Source organism: Helicoverpa zea, chromosome 2 (genome assembly GCF_022581195.2).
Source record: "Helicoverpa zea isolate HzStark_Cry1AcR chromosome 2, ilHelZeax1.1, whole genome shotgun sequence".
Classification (NCBI taxonomy): Eukaryota; Metazoa; Arthropoda; class Insecta; order Lepidoptera; family Noctuidae; genus Helicoverpa; species Helicoverpa zea.
The window spans coordinates 12711598-12737521 of record NC_061453.1 but is presented as its reverse complement, the minus strand read 5'-3'; the positions used below and the strand labels follow the sequence as shown (position 1 = coordinate 12737521).

Here is a 25924-nt window from a genome sequence, read left to right as displayed (position 1 = left end):
CTGATTATGCCGCCCTACGACTACATACGTTTTGACAAAAGTATATAAGGGGGGGGGGGCGAGCGGATCCAGGGGTCCGGACCCCCCCCGCCAATTCATATCCATCTTACTTGTCCAACAGAAAAAAATATGTACATGCACCGCTCTGATTGTAGAAAACCCACCTACTTTTGGATAAATAACTATTGCAATACATAACATACATTACACATAATGATTTTGATATTCTTCTCGGCATTCTAAAATCTCTCAATATTTCCCCTTCCACCCTAAGTTGGTTTGATTCTTATTTAAAAGGCCGTTCACAATATGTCCGCCTCGATAACCTAACCTCTGGCTGGTGCAATCTCACTGCGGGTGTACCTCAAGGTGGCGTTCTCTCTCCTCTCCTGTTTTCTATTTTCATTGACTCTGTCACAAAGGTCATTTCTTCCCACTTCCATCTCTATGCAGACGACTTGCAGCTTTACAGACATTTTCCCTGTGCTGATGCAGAAGCTGCCATTGCTGCCATGAATCGTGACCTGGATGCGATTGGTGATTGGGCGCAGTCTTTTGGACTGCAAATTAATCCCAGGAAGTCTCAGGCCATGATTATTGGTAGCAGATACATGCGTAGCAGGCTAGATATTGCGTCACTACCACCGCTTAGTTTAAATGGGGTTCAGATCGACTACACTAATACAGCGAAAAACCTAGGTGTTATTCTAGATTCTAACTTATCGTGGTCAGCTCAGGTCAATGAAGTTAGTCGCAAAGTTCACTACACTTTTCATACGCTAAAATGTCTTCAACACTTTTTGCCCTTAAAAACCAAAATTTCTCTTGCTCAGACTCTCATCCAACCTATTATAGATTACGCCGATGCCTGTTATCTGGATGCCACAGAGGAGCTTTTAAATAAACTTGAGCGCTTGCAAAATCTTTGTATTCGTTTTGTCTTCAATCTTAAAAAGTATGATCATGTTTCACAATTTCGCAAGGATCTGAAGTGGCTCCCTATTCGTCTTCGCAGGAACACTCGCATTTTGTGTCTTCTATTCAATATCCTCTTCAATCCTAAATCTCCTTCGTACCTGCGGGAACGTTTCTCCTTTCTCCGCTCACCTGATGCTTCCTGCAGGACTCATCTCAAATCCCTACTTAAAATCCCTTCCCACTCCACTGATTTCTATTCCTACTCCTTCACCGTGCACGCTGTATGGCTGTGGAATAAGTTGCCGCCTGAGCTGAGGAGCTGCCAAACTGTTGCATTATTTAAACGCAAGTTGAAGGAACACTATCTTTCCTTGTCATCATAGATGCTTATAGTATTTAGTGTATTTATATATTTTTATACATATATATATATATATTGATATATATTTTATATATACATATTTAGGTTAAGTTAGTGATTATTTTATGTTAGTTATAGCTTCTTTTCTTTTTACGCACTCTATCTGCATCTCTTTCTATTCTAACTCTCTCATAACGGGCCAGCTGGAAGAGATTTCTAATGAAATAAGCTGTGCCTTTGTACTATCTTTTCTATTTTTCTTCTTCTCTGTATTCTGTGTGTGTGTACATAAATTGTTAAATAAATAAATAAATTGTTAAATAACTTTTTATTTACTTGAAATGTTCAGAGTAACCTAAGCAGTCCTGGGTTAGCCCATAAGCAAACTAAGCAATTGCTTAGGGCATCAATGCAGTGCAATCATTACCCAAGTGTATTACCCCTATGTATTGAAAGATTGTGATTAACTTAAACTAACGCACTTAAATATCTATAACAATGTATAGTCAGTAAAATATGTTATTTGGTGGGTTTCCCGTTGAAAACTTATAAGGCACATGTCATATGTAAGGAAGCGCGAGCGGAGCGAGCGCGAAAATTTTTTAGTCTAAGGACACAAAACAAATAAAAACCACTGTAAATTAACAAAGCAAAGTCAAAAAGTAAGATATGCACAGAAGTGAAGTGCAAAAGCCGCGAGCGAAGCGAGCGCGATTTTTTCCTTAGAGTTTTCATGAAGTAAACATATTATCATAAAAAGCCATAACGGACGTGCGCGAAAAATGTTTTTTCGGAATTGAATGCCTCAACAATTAAACAAAGACAAAATGCGACATCTGACATGGAGCCGCGAGCGCAGCGAGCGCGAATTTTTTTGGGGATGCAAAGGGTGAAACAGTCAAAATTGATAGGAGACGACCAAAGCTAGGGCGGCTTTTTCTGAAATTTTATTGGTTTAATTTTGCCGCCCCCTAAATAGCATTTGCCCCACGCTACGCCACTGGTTGATCTTAAATCATTTTTAAGAATCTTTAATTTTGAAAATGTCCTTTCAACAGATGTACCTAACTGAAACCGGCAGTGTAAGTAATATTCTTAGCGCTATTGCTGTGTTCGGAAATATTGAAATCAAATCATTAGTAAAAAGATATTGTATTTTTTAAATATTACGTGATAACTCGCTAGATTTGCCGCCCCCTAGGACGTGCCGCCCGCGTGCTGTGCACGCGCTGCACGCCCGCTTACGGCGGGCCTGAACAAAACGTGTCCATTTAATTAAGTAGTTTTAATTATTGTAAGTTAACATGAATGTTTCGTAATTTTAAATAGATATTGTATTGCAAATAAAACTAAATATATTTTATATAATTTGTTTTAATTATTATTGTCACAAATTAATGCTGGATAAACTAACTAATAACATACAATCATATAATTATAATAGGCTTCAGTCAACTTCAACAGAAATGATATAATATTCTCAATTATTGTTTTCTAACAGATTATTCTGATTAATATAACTTCATCAGGTATGCACTACATATGGTCTATTCAATTTGCAACAGGTTTTAAAATTAGATACATATTTCCTTCTATCCGATTACAACCCTTAAGTATATTGTGCTAAGGTATATTATTAACTACCAGGACCAGCCTGCAGAAAATAGTTTGAACAACGAAGTTTACATTCATTCAAACTGGGTCTAACAGATTCATAAGTACATAATATGATGTGATTTCGGCGGGAATTATTTAAAAAATAGCATTAACAGTGTGATGGTGTGTATTTTAGACTCTATGTTTATACAATTTAGGTCTAAAATTGAACAAATACAATTCAAAATGTGTATTGGAACATTAACAAAATTGTGCGACAAACTTTAATCAATTCTATTCAATACTAACTACATCTAGTCTCTATTTACATAACAATAATTTCTAAAATTCAAAAGAATAAATCACTACCTTTTCATACAGGAAACGTGACTGGTAATGTGACATTTTGTTCATAAAAATAACGACTTTATATCTTTGCCATTACGATCGAAAATCTGGTAAAATTGTTCTTGAGACCTCGGAGGAAGATCATCAATAGGGTGAGAGTACAAAGGGTATAACGCTGATATTAAAACATCATCCCTTTAGCTCAGACACTAAGGTCGAATTTTCGATAGACATTAACTTTGAAGAATACAACAGCATTTTTATACACACCTGGAAATTTCAGCTCTAAGCCTTAGTCTTAAGGTCGATAGTCAGGTAGGCAATGGTCTTCAGGCTTCGGCGGCGGATCGTCAGTGAGATAGGAACTCAGTAAGACTGGAGCACATACAGGTATTCGCTTGGAAATAAGCCAAGCACTGTCTCTGTCGGATAGCGGGTAGCGCTTTATGTCAGCAAAGCATACTGTTATGTCGTCATTTGTGTAGGGCGGTCTGAAAAAGGTAAGAGAAGTTTAAAATTATGGATTTGATACTTAGTTCCATGTCGCACGTTAAACTGTAGGTCTCGGCTGTCATTGAACATCCTTGGCAGTGGTTACGGGTAGTCAGAAGTCAGTAAGTCTGACACCAGTCTAACCAAGGGGTATGGGTTGCCCGGGTAACTGGGTTGAAGAGGTCAGACAGGGCAGTTGCTCTTTGTAAAGCACTGGTACTCAGCTGAATCCGGTTAGACTGGAAGCCGACCCCAACATAGTTGGGAAAAAGGCTCGGAGGATGATGATGAGCTTTATGTCGTCTCCAACATATCACGAACGAATTGGCCAGCTACTATCAACTAATGACGTTCGTAACGAGTGACGGTGGTCATCATCATCATCATCTCAGCCAACTGCTGAACATAGGCCTCCCCCTTAGATCTCCACAGATACCTGTTGGAGGCGACCTGCATGCAGCGTCTTGCGGCGACCTTTATGAGATCGTCTGTCCACCTTGTTGGTGGACGTCCTACGCTGCGCTTGCTAGTCCGTAAGTAGTCGTTTTTGTGATGGCGGTAGTAACTACGAACTACTACTACTAGTACTCACTCGTCCCCCGGCGCGGCGCCCCCGCCGGCGGTGACGAGGCGCGCGAGCAGGCGGCGGCGCGGCGGCGGCACGTGCAGCAGCGCCACGACGCCGGCGAAGGGCCCGGCGGCTCCGCTCTCTCTCGCGCTGCGCCAGCGCTGCGCCGCCCGCGCGAGGCCGCGCTCCGCGCCCGACAGGGGAGGGAGGCACGTCGCTAGGGGATTACCCCATTCGTATTCTTCTTCCTACAATATTAAAGTTTGGTTATAATTTCAACTGTTAGCAAAAAATATGTTAAGTCAATTTACACGATGAATCAACCACCAGGTAATGAGTAATCAATATTTGCCTCTTTCCCAACTATGTTGGGGTCGGATTCCAGGAATTGGTAAAGAATACCAGAAAATAATGGCAAAATCCGAAAGTTCAAGAAAAGCTTTACAACATATTATTCTCATTGCACCCAAGACCTAGCAAGTTCTAGAACGTTCTATAGCTACTACAGACCGGTAGGAAGGTCCCCAGCGGGGCCCAGCAGGGCCAAGGCCTGCCGGGGCTGCGGGTTGTTCGAAAGAGATACCGCGGCCCTGGTACATAAAAAGCCTATGACGGAACATGACGGTTTTTAGTCAGTAAGAGTCTGACACTCCCTCACCGCTGCTAACCCACAGCGGGAGGGGTCATTTTTATGATTTTTGACGTCGGAAAAAAAAGACCGGTAGGAAGGTGCCAGCGGCTCTACTATTGGCGACATACACGGGGTATAGCACCCATCTGCCGGCCGCTATGGAGCCTAACATCTTCTCACTAAGAATCTAGCAAGTTCTAGAACGTTCTATAGCTACTACTGACCGGTAGGAAGGTGCCAGCGGCTCTGCTCTTGGCGACATACACGGGGTGTAGCACCCATCTGCCGGCCGCTATGGAGCCCAACATCTTCTCGCTTCGGCCCGGGGCCGCACATAGTAGGTGAGTGGCCTCAGGGTCCAATTCAGCACCTTCACAGACCTCGCCGCCTAGATGGACTATCATGGAGATTATGTCGTCTCGATTCTGTGGGGAAAAAAATATGTCATCCTATTTACTCTAAATGGATTGACGACGAATTACCCGTAACAGGTAGCATAGTCGGAAAAACAATACTTTATCTGATTTTCGAATTAAACCATTTAAGTAAAAAAATATGAATGAATAATACAGGTGAAAGTACATACCACAGAATAAAGATGTACAGTTATGAAAGTACCTAATAACGTTGGTAATAATGACACTCACACACGCATGTGTATCTACGAGCTTTTACCGGAGTTACCAGTGCTGTCAGTACTGAGTCTCGTGCATGGAGCACATGACTGTGTGAGTGACATTGTTACGCATGGTAGTAAATAGCTTAAAGCGGGTACCTACATACTTATGACACAGTTAGGATTCCTTTATTTATTTATATATTTTTGCCGTCAAAGTGCACCTGTGTATCATCATATGTATATACAATTAACAAATTCCGACACACAATATACTCACATCAACATTAGAAGAGAGCATGAACCTCTTGATTTGCACAGAGGTCTCTTGTTCGACAGTTGTCGGTTGTTGCGCAGGCGTCGTGTCGTCCCACCCCACTGTGTTGGGTTGCGATTCGGGGGCCGGTTCCGAGTCTGGGGCTAGAAATACATTGAGTCACTGTATTTAATATTCTTGTTTTCAGTTTTGTGGGATTTGATAAAAGAGTATCTTGTAGGAAGCAAGTTTGCTAATGGGAAAAGTTAACCATTAAAAACGATGCATTACACTTTTTAGAATCTTCTGTGTTCTGGGGCTGCAGAGAAATGAAAGCTTTGCAAATCGAAAATGAAAGAACATATTTTACGGAACTTACGTTCTAAAATAAAAACACAGCTATTTTTTTTTATTTGTATTTAAATCTATCGCGCGCGGGTTCCCAGGGATCCCAGGGATCCCAGGTCAGGCAAGTACCAATGCAACTTTTCGATGTTTGTATGTACTTTCTGAGTATATCTTAGACACCATTGGCTGTGTTTCGGATGGCACGTTAAACTGTAGGCCTCTGCTGTCATTGAACATCCTTGGCGGTCGTTACGGGTAGTCAGAAGCCAGTAAGTCTGACGCCAGTCTAACCAGGGGGTTTAGGGTTGCCCGGGTAACTGGGTTGAGGAGGTCAGATAGACAGTTGTAAAGCACTGGTACTCAGCTGAATCCGGTTAGGCTGGAAGCCGACCCCAACATAGTTGGGAAAAAGGCTCGGAGGATGTATTTAATTCTATCTACGTAATACTTACGTGGTTCAGGCACAGCCGGCACAGAGTCTCTCTGGCGCCTCGCTCTCTGGGAACTCAGACGGCCGGTCAGAGCGGCGCTGAGTCTCTGCAGCTGAGCGTCGACGGCGGGCGGGATGCGCGGCGACGCGGCGCCTCCGCTGGCGTCACACGGCGACAGCCCGCCTGCACTCTGACAGGTACATATCCGAGTTATTTATTTATTTAACTAATTACATAGTTATATTTTCTTCTTTGGTATCTGGTTGTCACGTCTTATTTCTAAACCCGTAACATTATTTTTACAAATTCTACATAATATTGTATTTACCTGATCTGGCGTGATTTTGGCTATTTTGGCCGGTGGCGTCTCACATTGGTCCTGAGAAATAAAAATACGCATTAAAACGTATGCTACATCAATGTAGAAATTCGGTTAGCCATTGCTGATTTACTTCAAAATTCTTAAACAGCCAGATATTTTCATCTAGAATATAGTTACCTGTAATTGCAATTTCCTGGGAGCTACGTTGTGTTCAAAGGGCGGCGTGGGCGCATCACCATTGAATTGCGCAAGGAATCTGTTTCGGATCTCCGATAATGGCTAGAAAAATATTGACGGTTAAATAAATATAGAATATTATTGTAAATTCATAAGTATGGTAACAATACGAACTTACTACGTAGCCCTTTGATTTGGTCTGCTATGCAAGTAAGGAAATAGTATTATTGCAAACAGTTTTAAAATTATGTCAATGGAAAATATGTATTGTGAAATTATGTTCCTGTAAAACTTTAAAATACCAATGATGACCAATCTACTTTGAACAAATCAGTCTGTCAGAAGGCGCTCTTCTACGCCTTCTTTTCTTTACCCAGCAGTAGAAAAAAGGTGGTATTTGTAGATAATTGTTTTAACACATTTTTTTCTAATAAAACCAAAAAATCTAGTTACCGTATGTTTATCCTTAACAACGGGTTCAGGCTGTTTACTGGGCAGGCCGTCTACAAACTGCCAGAGTCGCTTGCGGGCGTCGGGCGACATGCGGTCGGCGCCGGGACGCAGTGAGGCGCCGAACGCACTGTCCGGGGTGGACGGACGACGGTCGACTGTGTACAGGAATTTGTGTGTAAATACTGGAACGTCCCTTAATATTAAGATCGGGTAGTATTTAAACGCAAATCAAAAAATATCCTTTTTCTATGCAATAAGATTCCGAATTCCCATCAAAATTACTGATTGCACAGCAAAATATTCAACTCAAAATATCACTTAACACACTACAATTTATTTTCGCAGCGTACAGCGATTTTTCCTAAAGCAAAAGCTTTTTTATCAATGCACAGCTAATAATCTTAATGCACATTATACATGTTAACTCTTTTTATTTTAAATATAGCTTCTATTTTTATATTATTTACAGCAGTTTTTCTGAATAAAACAGCTTTTTATTAGTCACGGTCATCTTATTATTTATTAATTACGGCATAATGGGATCAGCAAAAAAATATAAAATTAAATACAAAATTGTAATTTATTGAATTATTTATAAGCGTCCACGCTTCCTTTTTTGCCCAATAGGCAGCATTTTTAACCGACTTCCCAAAAAGGAGGAGGTTATCAATTCGGCCGGTATGTTTTTTTTTTTTTTTCTATTTATGTACATCGCTTACTCCGAGGTTTATAGACCGATTTACGTGATTCTTTTTTTGTTCGACTCGGAATAGCTGCCAGTTGGTCCCATAGTCATCAGGTCAGGATCTGATGATGGAAACCCTGAGAAATCGAGGGCAACCTTCGAAAGTTGTAGGCATACATAAGGTAAAAACTTGACACTCAGGTGTACGCCTAAAAGCACTATTCAACAGTGAAGATTTGGAGCTGATCTGATGATGGAAACCAGAGAAGGTCGAGGGAACTCGACAACTGAATATGTAAACTACCTCGTGTTTGGGCTTAAATAATTTGTATTGACAAGACCTTTGCAACAGTGAAGGTTTGGAGCTGACCTGATGATGGAGACCAGAGAAAGTCGAAGGAACTCGACAACTGAATATGTAAACTACCTCGTGTTTGGGCTTAAATAATTTGTATTGACAAGACCTTTGCAACAGTGAAGGTTTGGAGCTGACCTGATGATGGAGACGCAGAGAAAGTCGAGGGAACTCGACAACTGAATATGTAAAATACCTCGTATTTGGACTTATATTCTTTGTATTGATGAGAAACTCCCACTTGTATGGATGGTGACAACTATTCGTATCACTGAAAAGCTTTAAACTAAAAAGGCTTACTGGCCGGCAGAGCCGGCCAGCCTCAGCCGCGGCGGCGAGCGTTAAAACTACCTGCTCCTCAGCTCGCAGGCCGCCTCGCCCCTCCGCGCCTTCGCGGTTTTGAATTGCACTCTAGGGGTAGGGCAAACAAGACTACGTGGAGTCGGTTTTGCAGCGATTCGTTTTCGTTACTAGCTTCAATTTTTACTCGCTCGCGCCACTCTGCACTCCAGTGACGAAAAAGCGCGCGAAGCCGTGAACCTTTTTCAGTTAATTTGTTCTGTTTTTAGAAATAATGCAATGTGACAGGATTTTTTTGTTATAATAATCATTAAATTTGCCGAGCATGGCTTCTCGAAAATTAAGACAAATATGATGAATAGGTTTTGTTGTACTTACTGGTTAATATGCGACTGGGATAGTTATTTTGCTATGAAATATGGAAAATTTGCTGTGCAGTCAGTATTAATGCTATGTATGTAGTATTTTTGTACAAGAATAAATTTAACTGTATTGCATTATAATAAAAAAAGCAATGTCATATTGATGTATAATTTCGAATTATCTGCAGTTTGAGTTTTGTTAAACATTTAGTTTATTTGTAGTGAAGTAAGTTATTTGATGTAAAAAAGAATATAAATGATGAGTATTTATTGATAGGCGATTATTTATTTGATATGCAATTTATAATATCCCATTAAGATCTACTTATATCCGTCGCTAAAATTACGTAAACGTGACGGAGAATGATGTTTGAGCAGTCCTTAAAATTGAGTGGTATTCCAGTATTCGCCCGATAGAATAGTAAGTAGATCGGCAATCGAGTGATTTTTAGTAAAGCCAAAAATGATACATCAGTTGAGTGACTGTTTCACATGTGAGTAAAATACGCTGCATTTAAATTTGTGGATTTGTTTGTGTAATACCATACTTATAGATTTTACAGTCATTCAGAATCAAAGAAGATTAAATATATTTTTTATCAATTTTCTAAACCTGGTTGCACAGGTTTTACTATAAAATTCAACCCGTACCGTACCGTTAACCTGATATGGGATAATATTCTTATATTATGAATTAAACTCACATGGATCCACAGGAGTACGTATAGGATCAGACGGCATTTCCCCGCGCCTCACAGCCTGTAGCCGTCGTCTTGTAGTGGGACTGAGAGCGGCTAAGTTTGGTGTCGATAATGCATCCTCAAACTGAGGAGTTTTTACTGCACATTCCGCATCTGTTGGAGAATAAACATTATTAAATTGAGATTAAAACACATTTTAAAAAATTTGACAAATATATACAATTACAGTATATATTTGTATTTTTGTGGTAGCAAAACTTAACTGAAATGTGCATTATTACTATATCATTTTCATGCTTAAATATGTATGTTCTAGAAGCAAAGCTCAAGTTTCCTGAGTAAGAACAGGCTATGCCATCAGTCAAGGAGGTATAGAAAGAAAGAAAGAAAATACATTCATTCAAGTAGTTATCATTATTTAATTTAATCTCAAGATATATTGTATAATACGACTAACCTTGTTTATCTCCATCTTTGTCGGCGACTCGTTTGGGCGTCTCCTGCGAGTCGCCTCCTAGCAGGCCTTGCCGCGCCATCGCTATGTAGCGGGACGCTGGAGACATCTCTTCTGCATCTAAACAGAAATGTACTATGTAATCAGGACTTTGCGGAAATCCATGATATAAAATGTTGGGAAAAATATGTAGCGTTAATTCCGCGACGCAATAAATCTACGCTTGAATGCAGAACTTTGTACTACTCTCATGCACATATGCACTTACCTTTAGCCTTGGGCGTCTGTTCCCGACTGGGCACAGACCCGCGCCGGGGTATAGCGGTGCCAGCCGGCGGTAACATCTCGTTCTCTTTGTCTTTGTCTGTAGTTGTGTTTGTCTGTTCGTCGGCTTGTGCTTCGGGAGGAGGTTCGGGGGCTTGTACTTCCATCGGTTCTGGTTCCTCTTCGATTTGAGGCTGTGGTGAAGGTGGTGCTGAAACAATAATATGACGTTATTTTTATAATAATATCAATTATTTCCTGGAGGACCTCGTAGTCAATAGGTTTCACTAGTTTTTGTAGATCAAAATATTAACCTAATCTAACTCATCCTCCATAGTTCCATTGTAAACTAAGTAGTTTAGCAAAGATTTTGAACTACAAAATCTATAGGTTTCTCAGCGAAAATGAGCACTGTAGGTTTAGAAGTCTAAAACCTATGGGTACGGGTGACAAATACATCGGATGAAGTCATCCTCCATAGTTCTACTGTCATTTAGACACTGATGAATAAGATGAAACTATCACCTTAAGGCGACCTAGCTAACCTCGAGGACGAATCCCCTATAAAACACCATAATGTTTTGATAAAACCTACCTTTAGTATCTCCCACAAGATGTCCCCTCTCGCTGACCCGCCTGCCTTCCTCTGCGCAGTGCAGTAACCAAGACGCCTGCACGGCCGGCAGTCCCTAGTTCAAGGCGCCAAGATATTTGTCACCCGTACCCATTAGTTTGACTTCTAAGCCTACAATACTAATTTTCGCTAACAAACCCCTAGTTCTCGTAGTTCAAAATCTTTACTAAACTAAGTCAGCCTCTATCTATAGTTCCACTGTCATTAAGACACTGATGATAAAGCTGACGTTAAGAGGATTGCCTGATGGAAAGTCGCTTAAATTACACTTTTAAAGACGATCATCATCATCCTCCTGCCCTTGTCCCAATTTTATTTGGGGTCGGCGCAGCATGTTTTCTCCTTCCATACTCTTCTATCTGCCGTCATCTCACAAGTAACATTCTTTCTTACTATATCTACTTTCACACAATCCATCCATCGTTTCTTTGGTCTTCCTCTTCCACTATATCCGTCCACATTCATACTCATCGTCGTCCTCACAACATGATTCTCATTCCTCCGCATCACATGCCCATAGCATGTCAGTCGGTTTCCACGCAGTTTTTCTGATTTCTCTTTTAATGGACGAAACCTCCCTAAAATGCCATCATATCTTAATGACACCTACCTTTGGTATCCCCCACAAGATGTCCCCTCTCGCTGACCCGCCTGCCTTCTTCTGCGCAGTGCAGTAACCAAGACGCCTGCACGGCGGGCAGGCCCCACTTCAAGGCGCCGAGGTACTTGTCACCGGTCGCCGTCGGACAAATGAGGTGGGTAGACGCTAAAGCGTTCGCTGTGTTGCGTCGGCAGAAACGTAGTTGTGTACTGTAGGGAGAATTTTTAATTAGAATGGGGCACGCAAATATATAGTTTCATATACAAAAGTAGGTACATATATATAAAATGGTAATGTTACCCAAATTGGGTTCGAATGATCGATTAATTGTTTGATGAATCGAATAATTGATCAACTATCTGATAGATTGACTAATAAAATAATTATTCGATTTTATATCGATAATTAGTCGATTATTGATCAATTTATTTTCGATGAATTTATCGCTTGATTTGCATACTGACGTATCGATTATAAATAAAATAGGTTTTTCGACTGTTTTATCTAAATGAATGATTCATCATTTATTTTATCGATTCATTCATCTTCTTATCGATTTTTTAACTATTTGTTTCTTTGTCTACACTCACGTGGCGCCCAGCAGTTTAGCCAGCTCGTCGAGGAAGGCTCGTTCAACTCCACTGTATGTGCTAAGACTAGCCACCACGCCGGTCAGTGGCCCGGGGGCAGACAGAGGCACTGCTACCGGCCGGTGGTAGTATTATATGGGAACTAGTTCTATTTATATGCTTATTTATCTTTTGAACACGCTTATAGTAGCTTCACTTGTAACTAACTATATTATGTATGTAAGAAAATCTTGGAATCTTAATGTGACCCACTCTCCGGTCTTCGATTACGATAAAATTTTTGCAAACGCTCTGACTTCTGGTGACAATACATCACTAGCTAAGATACGTCATGGTAAATCCAATATGGCGACTTCCCCAAGATGGCGGATTGGCCATTTGAAATGGAACCCTATGATTTAGGTAAAAATTAAATAGCTTAAGAAAGAATCTCTATTTCTTGTATCACTCACGTGGCTCCTAATAGCTTGGCTAGCTCGTCGAGGAAGGCTCGTTCAACTCCACTGTATGTGCTAAGACTAGCCACCACCCCGGTCAGCGGCCCGGGGGCAGACAGAGGCACTGCTACCGGCCGGTGGTAGTATTGTATGGGAACTAGCTCTATTTATCTTTTTGACACGCTTATATTATTAGCTTCACTTGTAACTAACTAAGCATGTAAGAAAATCTTGGAATCTTAATTCGACCCACTTCCCGGTCTTCGATTACGATCAAATTTTGCAAACGCTCTGAGTACTAATAACAAAACATGACTAGTTAAGACACGTCATTATAAATCCAATATGGCGACCTCCCCAAGATGGCGGATCGGCCATTTGAAATGCAACCCTATGATTTAGGAAAAAAAGAGTTTAAGAAAGAATATATCTCTATTTCTTGTATCACTCACGTGGCTCCTAGTAGTTTAGCCAGCTCGTCGAGGAAGGCTCGTTCAACTCCACTGTACGTGCTGAGACTGGCCACCACGCCGGTCAATGGCCCGGGGGCAGACAGAGGCACTGCTACCGGCCGGTGGTAGTATTGTATGGGGACCAGCTCTTGTTGGGAGAGACAGTCTTTCTGGAAGAGAAAAAAAATATATATAGAACAAAAAACTTGAAAGTGAAGTTTAGTATTGGTAGGACGTCTACATAGAGGTACTGTCTATCTGACTTCTTCGACCCAGTTGCCCAGACAACCCTATACACCTGATTAAAACTGTTTGTTAGACTTTCTGGCTTCTGACTACATGAAGCAATTGCCAAAGATGTTCATATGACAGCCCTGACCCAAAAAAATATCGTGCTTTCCGAAACACATGAGGATTTCGTCAAGACCCATGGTCACCCATCCACGAACCGACCGCTCCAAGTATTGATCCGTGCGGCTGTGCCTTAGCCACGAACTCCTCATTAATGCAACTTGGAGAATGTCGGATGACTTTGTAGATTTTTTTTTCTCAATACACAGACACTTACGTTCAAAACCCATACCCTAAACTCTACTCATCATCCTCCGAGCCTTTTCCCAACTAAGTTGGGGTCGGCTTCCAGTCTAACCGGATTAAGCTGAGTACAGAGATTCACCAGTGCTTTACAAGGAGCGACTGCCTATCTGACCTCCTCAACCCAGTTACCCGGGCAACCCGAAACCCCTTGGTTAGACTGGTGTCATACTTACTGGCTTCTGACTACCCGTAACGACTGCCAACGATGTTCAATGACAGCCGGGACCTACAGTTTAACGTGCCATCCAAAACACAGTCGTTGGTGTCTAAGATATACTTAGAAAGTACATACAAACTTAGTAAAGTTGCATTGGTACTTGCCTGACCTGGAATCGAACCTGCGCCCTCATACTCGAGAGGTTGGTTCTTTGCCCACTAGGCCACCACGACTATACCCTAAACTCTACTTACCACCCAAAACACAGTGACAGGTTCGGCCTCCTTATTGCTCAGCTCCTTGACGTCCATATCTAGCGGCACCAGCACATGTGTCCCGCCCGCGCCGGCTGCGGCTAGTGTCCCGCCCGCGGCCGAGACCTCTGCTCCTATCTCGCAGATGGCGTCATCGTCTAGGCCTTGGACCTCCATTTTGATGCCTGAGGATGTTATGATAGTATGTAGTTAAAATGGAGTCATAAATGAGGGGAAATTGCTGGTTTTTGATAGATACTCTAGGAGACAAGAATAAAATATACTCCTTGTTTTGAGGCCAGTTTATAATGGGGCGCTTCATTTAACAACCAAAAGTATGGAGACATTCGGAAAAAATAGATGTTACCTAGGTACTATAAAAAAATAATAATACTAATTTGTTTAGGTAATTCCATTGTTCTTGGGTTTCCACAGAATATATTCGTACCTTAGATTCTGTAGCCAAACCAAATATGTTCATTTATATTCTCTATTTCTCGTGGTTTCAATCTTGCCAGCTACATACGAAATCAGCCCCTTAAACAGTTCAGTTCCCTTAAATATAATATAGGCATACTCCTCACAACTTTAGCATCTGACACCGGCACAATAAGTCTACCCATACTATAATAAGTCGCACACAAAGGAACCTCACCTCTGAATATTTGTTCGATCTCCTCAGTGGGGTCTTCGGCTGCGTCCTCAGTGATGTCAGGGTGTTCACGTGCTGTTACGTTGGGAGCTGGTTCGGGAGTTCTCTCTTTCTCTGGTGCAGGCATGGGTTCTGAATAAATGAGAATAATGGTAGGTAGAAAAATATGGGAAATCGAACGCAATTTTATTTATATTAATTTTGAATTTTAAGTGACATATTTTGTCGTACCACACATAAGTGGACTATTTTTAAATACTTCTGTGCTAAACAAAGGCCTTGAAACCGCAGCTTTTTACACGTACACACGACATTGATTAGTTCACACAACATTAAGACGTGTTACTATCCCTTAGCCCTCGGTAGCAACTACCAACGGCTTCGCATATGTACAAAAATAGATACAGCCGACTCTCGTTAATTCGAAACTCGAGGGACTCTTAAAATATTACGAATTATCGAGTTTTTGAAATATTAAATGGATCGTTTGTGAGAGAAAATAAATAAAACATCGAATTATTAAGTGTTGATCAATTATTATTTGTTAACTGCTATTTTATGGCAATGTCAAAAGTTTAAAGACACATTTGTGTGCATACATGTATTCATAATGCGAATTAGCTAATCTTTCGAAACAGCTCCGTCATACAGATTGCTGCTACCCAGACTGCTCTCTGACTCTGACTTACAATCTTTCCGCCTCTTTCTCTCTGCAACTTTGAATTCTCGAGTGTTGGACGACTAAGAATTCGAATTAACGCGTCGTTTTGCTATATAGCAATGCTTTTTGCGTTCGAATTACCAAGTGCATAAAAATGTATTGATTTAGTTCGAAATATAAAGAGATTTTGTAGGGAACGCGTGATAACTTTGAATTAACGAGAGGTTCGAAATATCGCAGGTTTGAATTAACAAGAGTCGACTGTATAATAAAAACTTTCTCATGAGTCCTTCTACATAACAGCGAAGACCTTATGACTTAAAAAAAAAAAAATACTTCTTTATATTATAAAATATTACTTACGACTCAAATAATGGTTAACAAGTTCATCTTGTGGTTCCTGTGGTTCCTTCACTTCAGGTGTCGGCGCCGGCAAGTCGAGCGGTCCGCGGCGCAGTAGCGCTAGGTTGCGCTTGCTCATAGGAGACGCGGGTTCCAGTCGGGCTTTACGGGCTGATTTAGCTGGGGTCGATGGCTTTGTGTCTATTAAGAACTGGAATATAGATAAGTAAATTGTGGGTTTATAAAAGGTATTGTGTCGGTTCATAAAGCATGTGGCAGTCGTGAAATTATATGCTGTTGTGGTTGATAGATAGCGCTAAAAAAATGAAAGTTTATTTTTGTACGAATGCTCCTTTTTATGAAAAGAATATAATAAAAATATTTTACCCTTCCTTGGATGGTGCAGTTGGATGAAAAGGCGCTTATGGTATGTTCAGTATATACTTTATGTAAAGTTGCTATGCCACACACATATAGAGGTAGATACTACATATATTTTGTTAGGTACACCATTGTTTTCATTATTGCTTTTAGAACTAAAGTATGAAGTAATAGGTGATCTTATGGCTAAGAGCGATATTTTGCATACAACCTAATTGTTAGTAGTTCCTCCGAAACTTTAGGGTGGTGCTACCAATAGCCACTATATTAATATTATTTATTACTAGCTGGTGCCTGCGACTTCGTCTGCGCAGGTTTAGTATTTCGAACTATATGTTTACAAATTGTAGCCTATGTGTTATTCTGATGTATAAGCTATATTATTGTAAAGTTTCATTAAAATCCATTCAGTAGTTTTTGCGTGAAAGAATAACAAACATCCATACATTCATACATACAAACTTTCGCGTTTATAATATTAGTAGGATGTCACAAGACACATTACCTGTGCCTCATCCAACGCCCTCCCAGCTTCCACACTGCTCAGCAGCCACAGCGGCGACAGCACGGGCACGGCGGGCAGCTCGGCGGCGGCGCCGGGCGCGGCGCCGGGCGCGGCCACGGCGTGCGTGACGCGCGGGTGCGGCGCGTCGTAGCGCACCCCGCCGCACCTCGACACGCAGGCGGCGGCGCGCTCGCGGCCTGTCCCGTCCAGGCCGGACACCCAGATCTATGGAATGTGAAATAAATGTTTGATTATTTTTAATCGTAATTGAACATGTAAGTTGTCTGCAACATTTTATGTAACGAAGACTATATTTTTTATGCAAATATGCTGGAAAATCAATTTATATTATTTCAATTGGATCCAAAGATCTACTTTGCATGCCGTAAGGCGAAATGTACCTATTGAGACAATATAAATTAATGTATCATCATATCTGTAACATACATTTTTTGCAAATAAATGATTTTTATATCTATTTCAATTCAAAACTACAAGTTGATCTGACATTTTGGCATGTGAAATAAAAAATGACGCGTTAGAAACCAAATAAACTACATAATATGCTATACTTTTTCAAAAGAGTTCAACAAAAAAAATACATACACAAAAACCATCAAATATAGGTCCAGCCTTCTTGATGAGACTCATATCGAAGTTCTCAAACGCCGTCAGTATTTCCTTGTCAATAGAAACATCATTCTTCTTCTCTTGTGTTAACTGAAAAAAGTTTTCGGATTTTAATCAATTATACTTAATTCAACTATGAGATAGCGACAAATAGAAGAGTATGGAACAAAACAACACATATAAGAGCAGGATAAGAGCAAGAGATTTTAATGAATCACGATAAAATGTTAATTAGGGCAAACTTACCCTAATTTTACCAGACATCATTGTAGTTTCAGCAGATCTCGTTTCGTCTACGAAATTGCTCGGCGGTCTCAAGTTTGTTATGCGAGAGAAGTTTAAACCTGAAACAATATATCCCATTTATAGAGCATTGCTATAGGCTACTTTTTATTCGGATGCGGGAAATATTATGTAATTCCCACCAAAATTGAAACCGCCGGTGGATGCTAGTTTCCCACGGTTTTACCCACGTCTCGGGGCCGTCACTTTTCGTATTCGAATAAAAAATAGCCTATTTCGTCCAGGGATAGTGTAACTACCCAACGGTGAGATTATTTCAGTTGTTCCGGAGCCTTTCGGATAAAGACCTAGAAAATACAATGTCGGTAACACCACCGCCTTGCCTAGCTCTAGCGCTAGCGCTTTATATTGTATCATCTGCCTAGCCTAACAGTATAGTATAATATTATATAATTATAACTCACTCATATCAGGCAGTCGTGAGGAACAGAGCGGCGAGGACGTGGAGGCGCCGGCCACTGTGAACTTGTGCAGCGGCAGCGCCACGCCCGCCGCCGCCGACTGCTTCACCCACGACGGTAGTACCACCGCCTTGCCGTACTCTAAGGCAGCTTTGTATTTTTCGCTGCCTATGCCTTCTCTGAAAAAGACCAACAATTTGAAATAAACCAACAATTTGTTTGACAACTAGCATTAATTCTAAGGGTGCATCCACATCTGGCGAATGCATAGCTCGCGAGCCGTTTGCGAGCTGCCTGCTAACTGTGCGCGTACTTTTTTGTTCGACCCTTGCATGAGTTCGTTCGAGCCTTGCATGAGTTCGTTCGAGGCTCGCGAGCTGCTTCGCGGCATATTCGCCAGATGTTGACGCACCCTAAGGTTTAGCGATAAATGCCAGTACTACACAACAGTAAATTTTTCACATCAATAATAAAAAAAAACACATATGAAGCTTTCTTCAAATTACTCTACCGGTCTGAAGTTGAATACGACTCACTGCAAAAAACTCAAGCACTTAAAGTACTTAAATAATCAAATCAAATCATAGATACAAATTTCAATAATACGGATGCGCGAGACATTACAAGATTAAATTGAGAGTGTGGTGACCTACCTCTTTCGCCACTTATTGGTACTGGCCGGCTGGTTTGGCAGCTACGTTCGTAAAAATGAAGACTTGTCAAACCAGTCGGCAGTCGGTTTTTTCTCTTTGGTAGGAAGAAAATGTATATTTTTATTGTCTCAATTTATCTTGTAAATATTATGTAAATATATCGATGTAAATACCAAACCCATTTATATTTCTTCCTACATTTGGTGACCCCGTCTGAGCACGACAACAATGTCGATCAGCAAAGCCGACGTTGACGGTGCTGAGACTAGCAAAGTCGGCATCGACGCTGCGGAGGCATGCCGCGTGGGCGTGCGAGTTCCACCGTTTTACCCTGAGAAGCCGGCGCTTTGGTTCGCGCAGATGGACGCGCAATTCGCGCTGGCGAACATCAAAACCGACGAGACGAAATACTTCTACGTCACGGGTCACCTCGACCCGAAATACGCCGACGTCGTCGAAGACATAATCGCCAACCCGCCCGCCAGCGATAAGTATGAAAAGCTCAAGGCCGAGCTCATCAAGAGGCAGTCAGCTTCACGCGAGGAGAAGGTGAAGCAGCTTCTCATGCACGAGGAGCTCGGCGACCGGAAGCCGTCGCAGTTTTACCGGCACCTCCTCAACCTCGCCGGTCCAGGTGTTCCCGAGGAGTTTCTGCGGACGATGTGGACGAGCCGTCTGCCAGCAGGTACGCAGACCATAGTGGCGTCGCAATCCAAGCTGGACTTGGCCGAGCTGGCCGAGTTAGCGGACCGTATCCACGTCATCACCGGTCCCGCGCAGGTGGCATCAACAGCTGCCGTCGCCACTGCACCGTCGTCGTCCACCAGCGGTCTGCACGCCGAGATCGCCGCGCTAAACCGGCAGATGCAGAAGATGGCGCTCAAGCTCGAGAGGTTATCCCGCAACAGAAGCCGTTCCCGTAGTCGCTCACGTCACCGGTCCAGCTCCAGAAGATCGCAGTGCTGGTACCACCAGCGGTTCGGTGATAACGCTAAGAAGTGTATTAAACCGTGCGACTACACAACGTCGGGAAATGCGCGGGGCAATCTGTGATGGCGGCCGATGATTGTCCGAGCGCTGGTCGCCTCTTCGTCACCGACCAAAGGTTGAAGATACAGTTTTTGGTTGACACCGGCAGCGACCTCAGTGTATACCCCCGGTCGGCGATTCCGCGACGATTAGGAAAAACAGAGTATGAACTGCGTGCAGCAAACGGCACTGTGATAAACACTTACGGTTTTGTGAGCTTAACATTAAACCTAGGGTTGCGCCGCGACTTCGCCTGGCGATTTATTGTTGCAGACGTTACAAGGGCGATAATAGGTGTGGATTTTTTGTCTTATTATAATTTGGTTGTCGATTGCAGGAACCAACGCCTCATCGACAACCATACTACGCTCTCCACCCCGGCGTCGCCTGTCCGCCGCTCTGATGATGTGTCTTCGGTGAGGGTGAGTCTCGGTGATTCCGCGTTTACACACATACTGCGGGAATATCCCGACATCACTCGACCTCGCGGCATACACGACACATCCAAACACAATACAGTACACCACATTCGTACTACGCCAGGGCCACCAGTATCTTCATCCCCACGCAGATTAGCACCGGACAAATTAAAAATTGCGAAGGCTGAGTTTGATGACATGTTGCGGTCCGGTATCTGCCGTTTATCCGAGTCACCGTGGTCGTCGCCTCTTCACCTCGTTCCTAAAAAGGGCAATAGATGGCGCCCTTGTGGCGACTACAGGATGCTGAACGCACGCACTGTCCCGGATCAATACCCTATCCGGCACATCCAGGACTTCGCGCACAGCTTGTCTGGCTGTACCATCTTCTCGCAGATTGACCTAGTTAAGGCTTATAACCAGATTCCAGTGCATCCGGATGACATCCCGAAGACTGCGATCACGACTCCGTTCGGGCTTTTCGAATTTCCGTTCATGACGTTCGGGCTTCGAAATGCCGCACAGACGTTTCAGCGCTTCGTGGATGAGATGCTCAGGGGTTTGGACTTTACATACGCATATCTTGACGATTTTTTGGTGTTCTCGAAAGACCAAAAGACGCACGAGCTGCACCTGCGTCAGCTGTTCACCAGACTGCGAGAGTATGGTATGGTCATCAACAGTGCTAAGTGCGTCTTTGGTGCGTCGGAGGTTAATTTTTTAGGGTATCACATCTCTTCCAAAGGGACGAGACCGTTGCCTGCCAAAGTTGAGGCTGTCCAGAATTTTCCTGAGCCAAAAACGGTCAGGGAGCTGCGCAGATTCCTCGGGATGCTAAATTTCTACCGCAGGTTCATCCCGAATGCCGCAGCCTGTCAAGCACCTCTCAACAGCCTGCTCTCCGACTCCGTGAAGGGTTCGCACCCTGTCAATTTCACAGCGGACCAACGTGAGGCGTTCCAGGGCTGCAAGGACAGTCTGTGTCGAGCAGCACTGTTGGCGCATCCTGACTGCACCGCCAAGATGGCGCTGGTCACGGATGCGTCTGACAAGGCTATAGGTGCAGTTCTACAGCAGCGTACCGGAGGAGCATGGGAGCCTCTGGCATTCTTTTCCAGGAAGCTGAGCGACGCGCAGGTTAAGTACTCTCCTTACGACCGTGAACTGCTCGCTATTTACGAGAGCGTGAAGTACTTCAGGCATATGCTGGAGGCTCGTGACTTCGTGATCTACACGGACCACAAACCTCTCACATTCGCCTTCACCTCTCGTAAAGAAAACTGTTCCCCACGACAGTTCCGTCACCTGGACCTGATTGCTCAGTTCACTACTGACATCAGGCACATCTCCGGGAAGGATAATGTCGTGGCGGATACCCTTTCGCGGGTTGAGGAGATTACTCAACCTGTGCCCGTCGAGAGGATCGCTGCAGCACAAGAAGATGACCAGGAGCTGCAGCAGCTGCTCGCCGGGGACAACTCACTGCGTCTGCAGTTGGTTAGCGTCCCAGGTTCACAACAGCAGCTGTACTGCGACCTCAGCAGCGGCACGCCTAGACCTTTTGTACCCAAGGAGCTGCGCAGGTCAATTTTTCTCAGCCTGCACTCCTTGAGTCACCCTGGTACTAAGGCGTCTGCCAGGCTGATTGCAGCCCGCTATGTGTGGCCTGGGGTTAGGAAGGACTGTCGTAACTGGGCTCAGAGTTGTCTGGCTTGCCAGCGCTCTAAAACCACACGGCACGTCTCTGCACCACTGCAGACCTTTAAGTTGCCCCAGGCGAGATTTGCCTTCATCCACATTGACCTCATAGGACCTTTGCCGCTGTGTCAAGGTTTCCGGTATTGTCTCACCGCCGTCGATCGCTTTACGCGATGGCCTGAGGCAATACCCCTGGCAGACATCACTGCAGAAACCGTGGCAAAGGCCTTACTGGGTGGATGGATTGCCCGATTCGGCTGCCCATCGGATATCGTTACCGATAGAGGTAGGCAGTTCGAATCGGCCCTCTTTAAGTGCCTATCCGGCATTGCTGGCTTTCAGCATCGTAGGACCACTGCCTACCATCCAGCCTGCAACGGACTGGTGGAGCGATTCCACCGTCAACTGAAGGCTGCAATCACCTGCCACGCAGGCGGCAGTTGGGTGGAATCTCTTCCACTTGTGCTGTTAGGAGTGCGCAGTGCCTTCAAGGAAGACGTACAGGCTTCCGCTGCCGAGTTAGTGTTCGGCCAGCCACTGCGCCTTCCAGGCGAGTTCTTCGACCCGCGGGTCGAGGAAACGGTCGACATGACCGATTACCTTTCTAGGCTTCGGAGTATTGTCTGGAGTTTGCAGCCAGCACCAGCAGTCAGACACAACAGCCGCTTCAAGACATTTGTCTTCAAGGAGCTGGCTACAGCCACGCACGTGTTCCTTAGGGACTGCACTGCTGGTGGTGGTCTGAAACCGGCATACTCTGGACCTCACAAGGTGCTCGAACGAGGTGACAAGGTGTTCAAACTACTGGTGAACGGTAAACAGGTCACAGTATCGATAGACCGCATCAAGCCGGCCTTCATACTGCGTGACCCTGACACCACAGCACACTCACCACACAACACTATCGCACATAACTCACCACAGTCACCACTCGACAATAACACTCATCACTACTCACCTGACGCGGATAACCGAGGCTTACCTTCGGCTGACGATGGCGTCATCAGAACGACGCGGTCAGGACGTCGCGTCCACTTCCCAGCTTATTATCGCCCTTGAAGGTCTCTGGGGGGGGGTGATGTGGTGACCTACCTCTTTCGCCACTTATTGGTACTGGCCGGCTGGTTTGGCAGCTACGTTCGTAAAAATGAAGACTTGTCAAACCAGTCGGCAGTCGGTTTTTTCTCTTTGGTAGGAAGAAAATGTATATTTTTATTGTCTCAATTTATCTTGTAAATATTATGTAAATATATCGATGTAAATACCAAACCCATTTATATTTCTTCCTACAAGAGCGTCAAAATTATTTAACTCGAACTTCACCAACTATACAAAAATACTAACTTGGTCAACACAACAATATCAGTAGTTTCACTCTGGAAGGCTCCGGAGAACGTTCCACCATGTTCATTCACCAGCTTCATAATCAACTGCTTATCCTTCTTCGTAATTCCTGAGGTTGTCACTTGTAGGTTCATGAAAGGAGGCAACTTATGTACTAGGAAGTCTGGGGATGAACCACTGACGTTGAGACGAAGGGAAGTCTCCCAAACTGCTTCTATCCATGTTATTGCCATTACTGGTATGCCTTTTTCTACTGATTTCTGTAATAAAAGTTAGTATGGTAATGGAATGGAAGCTATGGGCAGAAGAGACAATTTCAATCTTGATTTAAAGAAAGAAAATAGAATTACTATTTAAGAGAAAATTACGAGAACACAAAAATACGACACAGTCCAAAAATAAGAAGTAACAAAAATACTCTAGAAATAGGTATAAGTATAACTTACGACATATTTATCAGAGAGCACAGTATCTGATACTAAGTGTGTTGTGTCATCTGTGAGAACTGGGCTGTATATGCCGCCCATCCAGTGCACTTTCTTCTTTATTTCCTCCTAGAAGAATAAGCAATCACACTAACATTATACAAGCGAAAGTTTGTGATGTTTTTTAATTCTGATGAAACATGGCAGTAGCCTAGATTATATTCAAGTATAACATATAGGCCTCGTTTTAGACAAATGCGGGAATCCGTTCTTCCTATACATGGGTAAAATTGAAGAGCATACTGAGCAGCTGCAATGAATATAAATAGGACTATTCAAATTAAAATGGTGAAATAGAATTCAAAATACATTCTACACTGTATATCTACTATGCATACCTTCTGTGATTTTGAGAGTCCACTAGCAGTGACTACCAACCCTCTCATGGCTATTGTGAAGACAGGCTCTGGACCTGATGGTATGGGTGTCCCTTCTGTCAAACAGCATGATAAGCAGCGTGGGCCAACTAGTCTGAGAAAGGAGTAATTGAATGTCAATGTTTAATAAACTCTACATTCCTTTTCTACATATAATTGTTATACTAGGGATTCTAGACTAAATATCATCTAGAAACCTTTGTTAATCAAATTGTTATGCTATGAATTCACACAGAAAATTAAAAAAAGAGTTGTGACTAGCTAGCCAGCTAGTTAGTTGTGACTAGCAGCCAGTTTTTAAATACAGGGCTTCAGCCAAATTGCATGGGTTGAAAAATTATCAATAAATCAAATTTTACTTCACTAAAAAGACTCCATGATTTGTATGATACTTACAAACACTTAGTAGCCTGTAGCCTCTCATACAGCGTTCCTTCAAACTCAGTCAGCACAAATACATCCCGCTTGGTCAGCCCATCAAACTTGGTCCACTTATTCTCATGCACCCATCTTGCTTGCAGACCACCACCACAGTGCTGTTCACATGTCTGTAAGAAGTATTTAATGTACATCAGTAAAGTTAATATTCGGCCAAATAGGTATGCAACTTTTTTTATTTCTTTGTTTATGGAAGTCAATGTTCTAAGTAAAGTTCTTGGAGAGTCCAATTAGTGGGGTGATTACAAGAAGTTATTCCCATAGAGAAGAACCAGTAAGGAACTAAAGTATTTAGCCAGTTTCTACAAGCAAGAGACAATTTGTAGCATAATGGTCATTAGTGTTGGTATTTGTCCTACGCTGCTGATTTTGTTGCTGATGTTTTTGTAATTGAAACTATAGTTAAAACTTTTTGTCTTGAGTCATAGTTTATGGTTACACAACAACTACTTTTTGTGTACTTAAAATTACACAGTGTGATTTTGGTAATTTGTTTGGGTTTTTTGTGACGTTCTTGTAAACATGTTCAGACATGTTTTGTGAGGACAGTGACATGCATTTTTAGTTGGTTAGTTACTTATTAAATTTGTTCTCTATTAGTATTGTATGTAATTAAGCTTGAATGTTAGTTAGACTATGTTAAGTGTGGTCTTTAAAACTGATAAGTATGGTAGATTATTTAAGGAACATTTGTGTATGAATAAAAAATTAAAAGATTCAAGTGAACAAGTCACTTTTTCAATTTCCCTAGGATACCAACTGACCAAGTTCAGTTAGTTGTACATTACATTCTATTCAAGATTTTTTTATCAATACACTTGATAAATTTCATTGCCATGGATCTCATTTTATCAAAATAGTGAAGTATCATCAGGGTCACTCAATTGATAATATTCATACGGAGATGCGGCACTAAGACCTATATAATTCTTAATTATAGTATGTTTTATGTTTACAAAATATTCGAATAGGATAGTTTTTTACTTACAACAAAAGCCAATTGCATTTCTTCGGAGCAGTCATTTTCAGATCGGCAATGCTCCGGTATAATGAAAGTTACACTGATATCCTCACTCATTTTGTTGTGATTGTTCTATCAACACTCATACACACTAGATGTTTATCGTTTATACGTTAATCTCATACATTCCCTACTTAAATAAAATTAAGGTAATCAATTTTAACCTCAACGTGATTTGTTTACAAATTCAAAGAGAAAAAATAAAATGGTTTGACAGATCATGAC

The 25924-nt window shown here is 42.4% G+C and overlaps 1 protein-coding gene across 1 annotated transcript; it reads right to left on the bottom strand.

The window, feature by feature from the left end:
• Positions 1-2637: 2637 nt before the first annotated feature.
• On the bottom strand, positions 2638-25919 carry LOC124638742 (DNA topoisomerase 2-binding protein 1). Its single transcript, XM_047175810.1, has 25 exons — positions 25667-25919; positions 24637-24788; positions 24202-24334; positions 23825-23932; positions 23379-23638; positions 18239-18414; positions 17778-17875; positions 17508-17621; positions 16902-17126; positions 16037-16226; positions 15016-15144; positions 14361-14545; positions 13353-13522; positions 11883-12082; positions 10643-10849; positions 10378-10494; positions 9924-10073; positions 7518-7672; positions 7065-7166; positions 6894-6944; positions 6587-6755; positions 5811-5950; positions 5139-5339; positions 4308-4531; positions 2638-3714 (listed from the first exon to the last, which is right to left on the bottom strand). The coding sequence occupies exons 1-25, from the start codon at positions 25754-25756 to the stop codon at positions 3522-3524; spliced, it is 3939 nt and encodes a 1312-aa protein (XP_047031766.1). The 5' UTR covers positions 25757-25919; the 3' UTR covers positions 2638-3521.
• Positions 25920-25924: the final 5 nt, after the last annotated feature.

Excerpts from the sequence above, each read along its gene's own strand:
- LOC124638742 (XM_047175810.1), bottom strand. The coding sequence starts at position 25,756 with ATGAGTGAGGATATCAGTGTAACTTTCATTATACCGGAGCATTGCCGA. Across the intron at positions 24,789-25,666 it reads AAATGCAATTGGCTTTTGTT|ACATGTGAACAGCACTGTGG; the intron begins GTAAGTAAAAAA and ends TACTTCTTACAG. Across the intron at positions 17,127-17,507 it reads CTATATTTGATGGTTTTTGT|ATCTGGGTGTCCGGCCTGGA; the intron begins GTATGTATTTTT and ends CACATTCCATAG.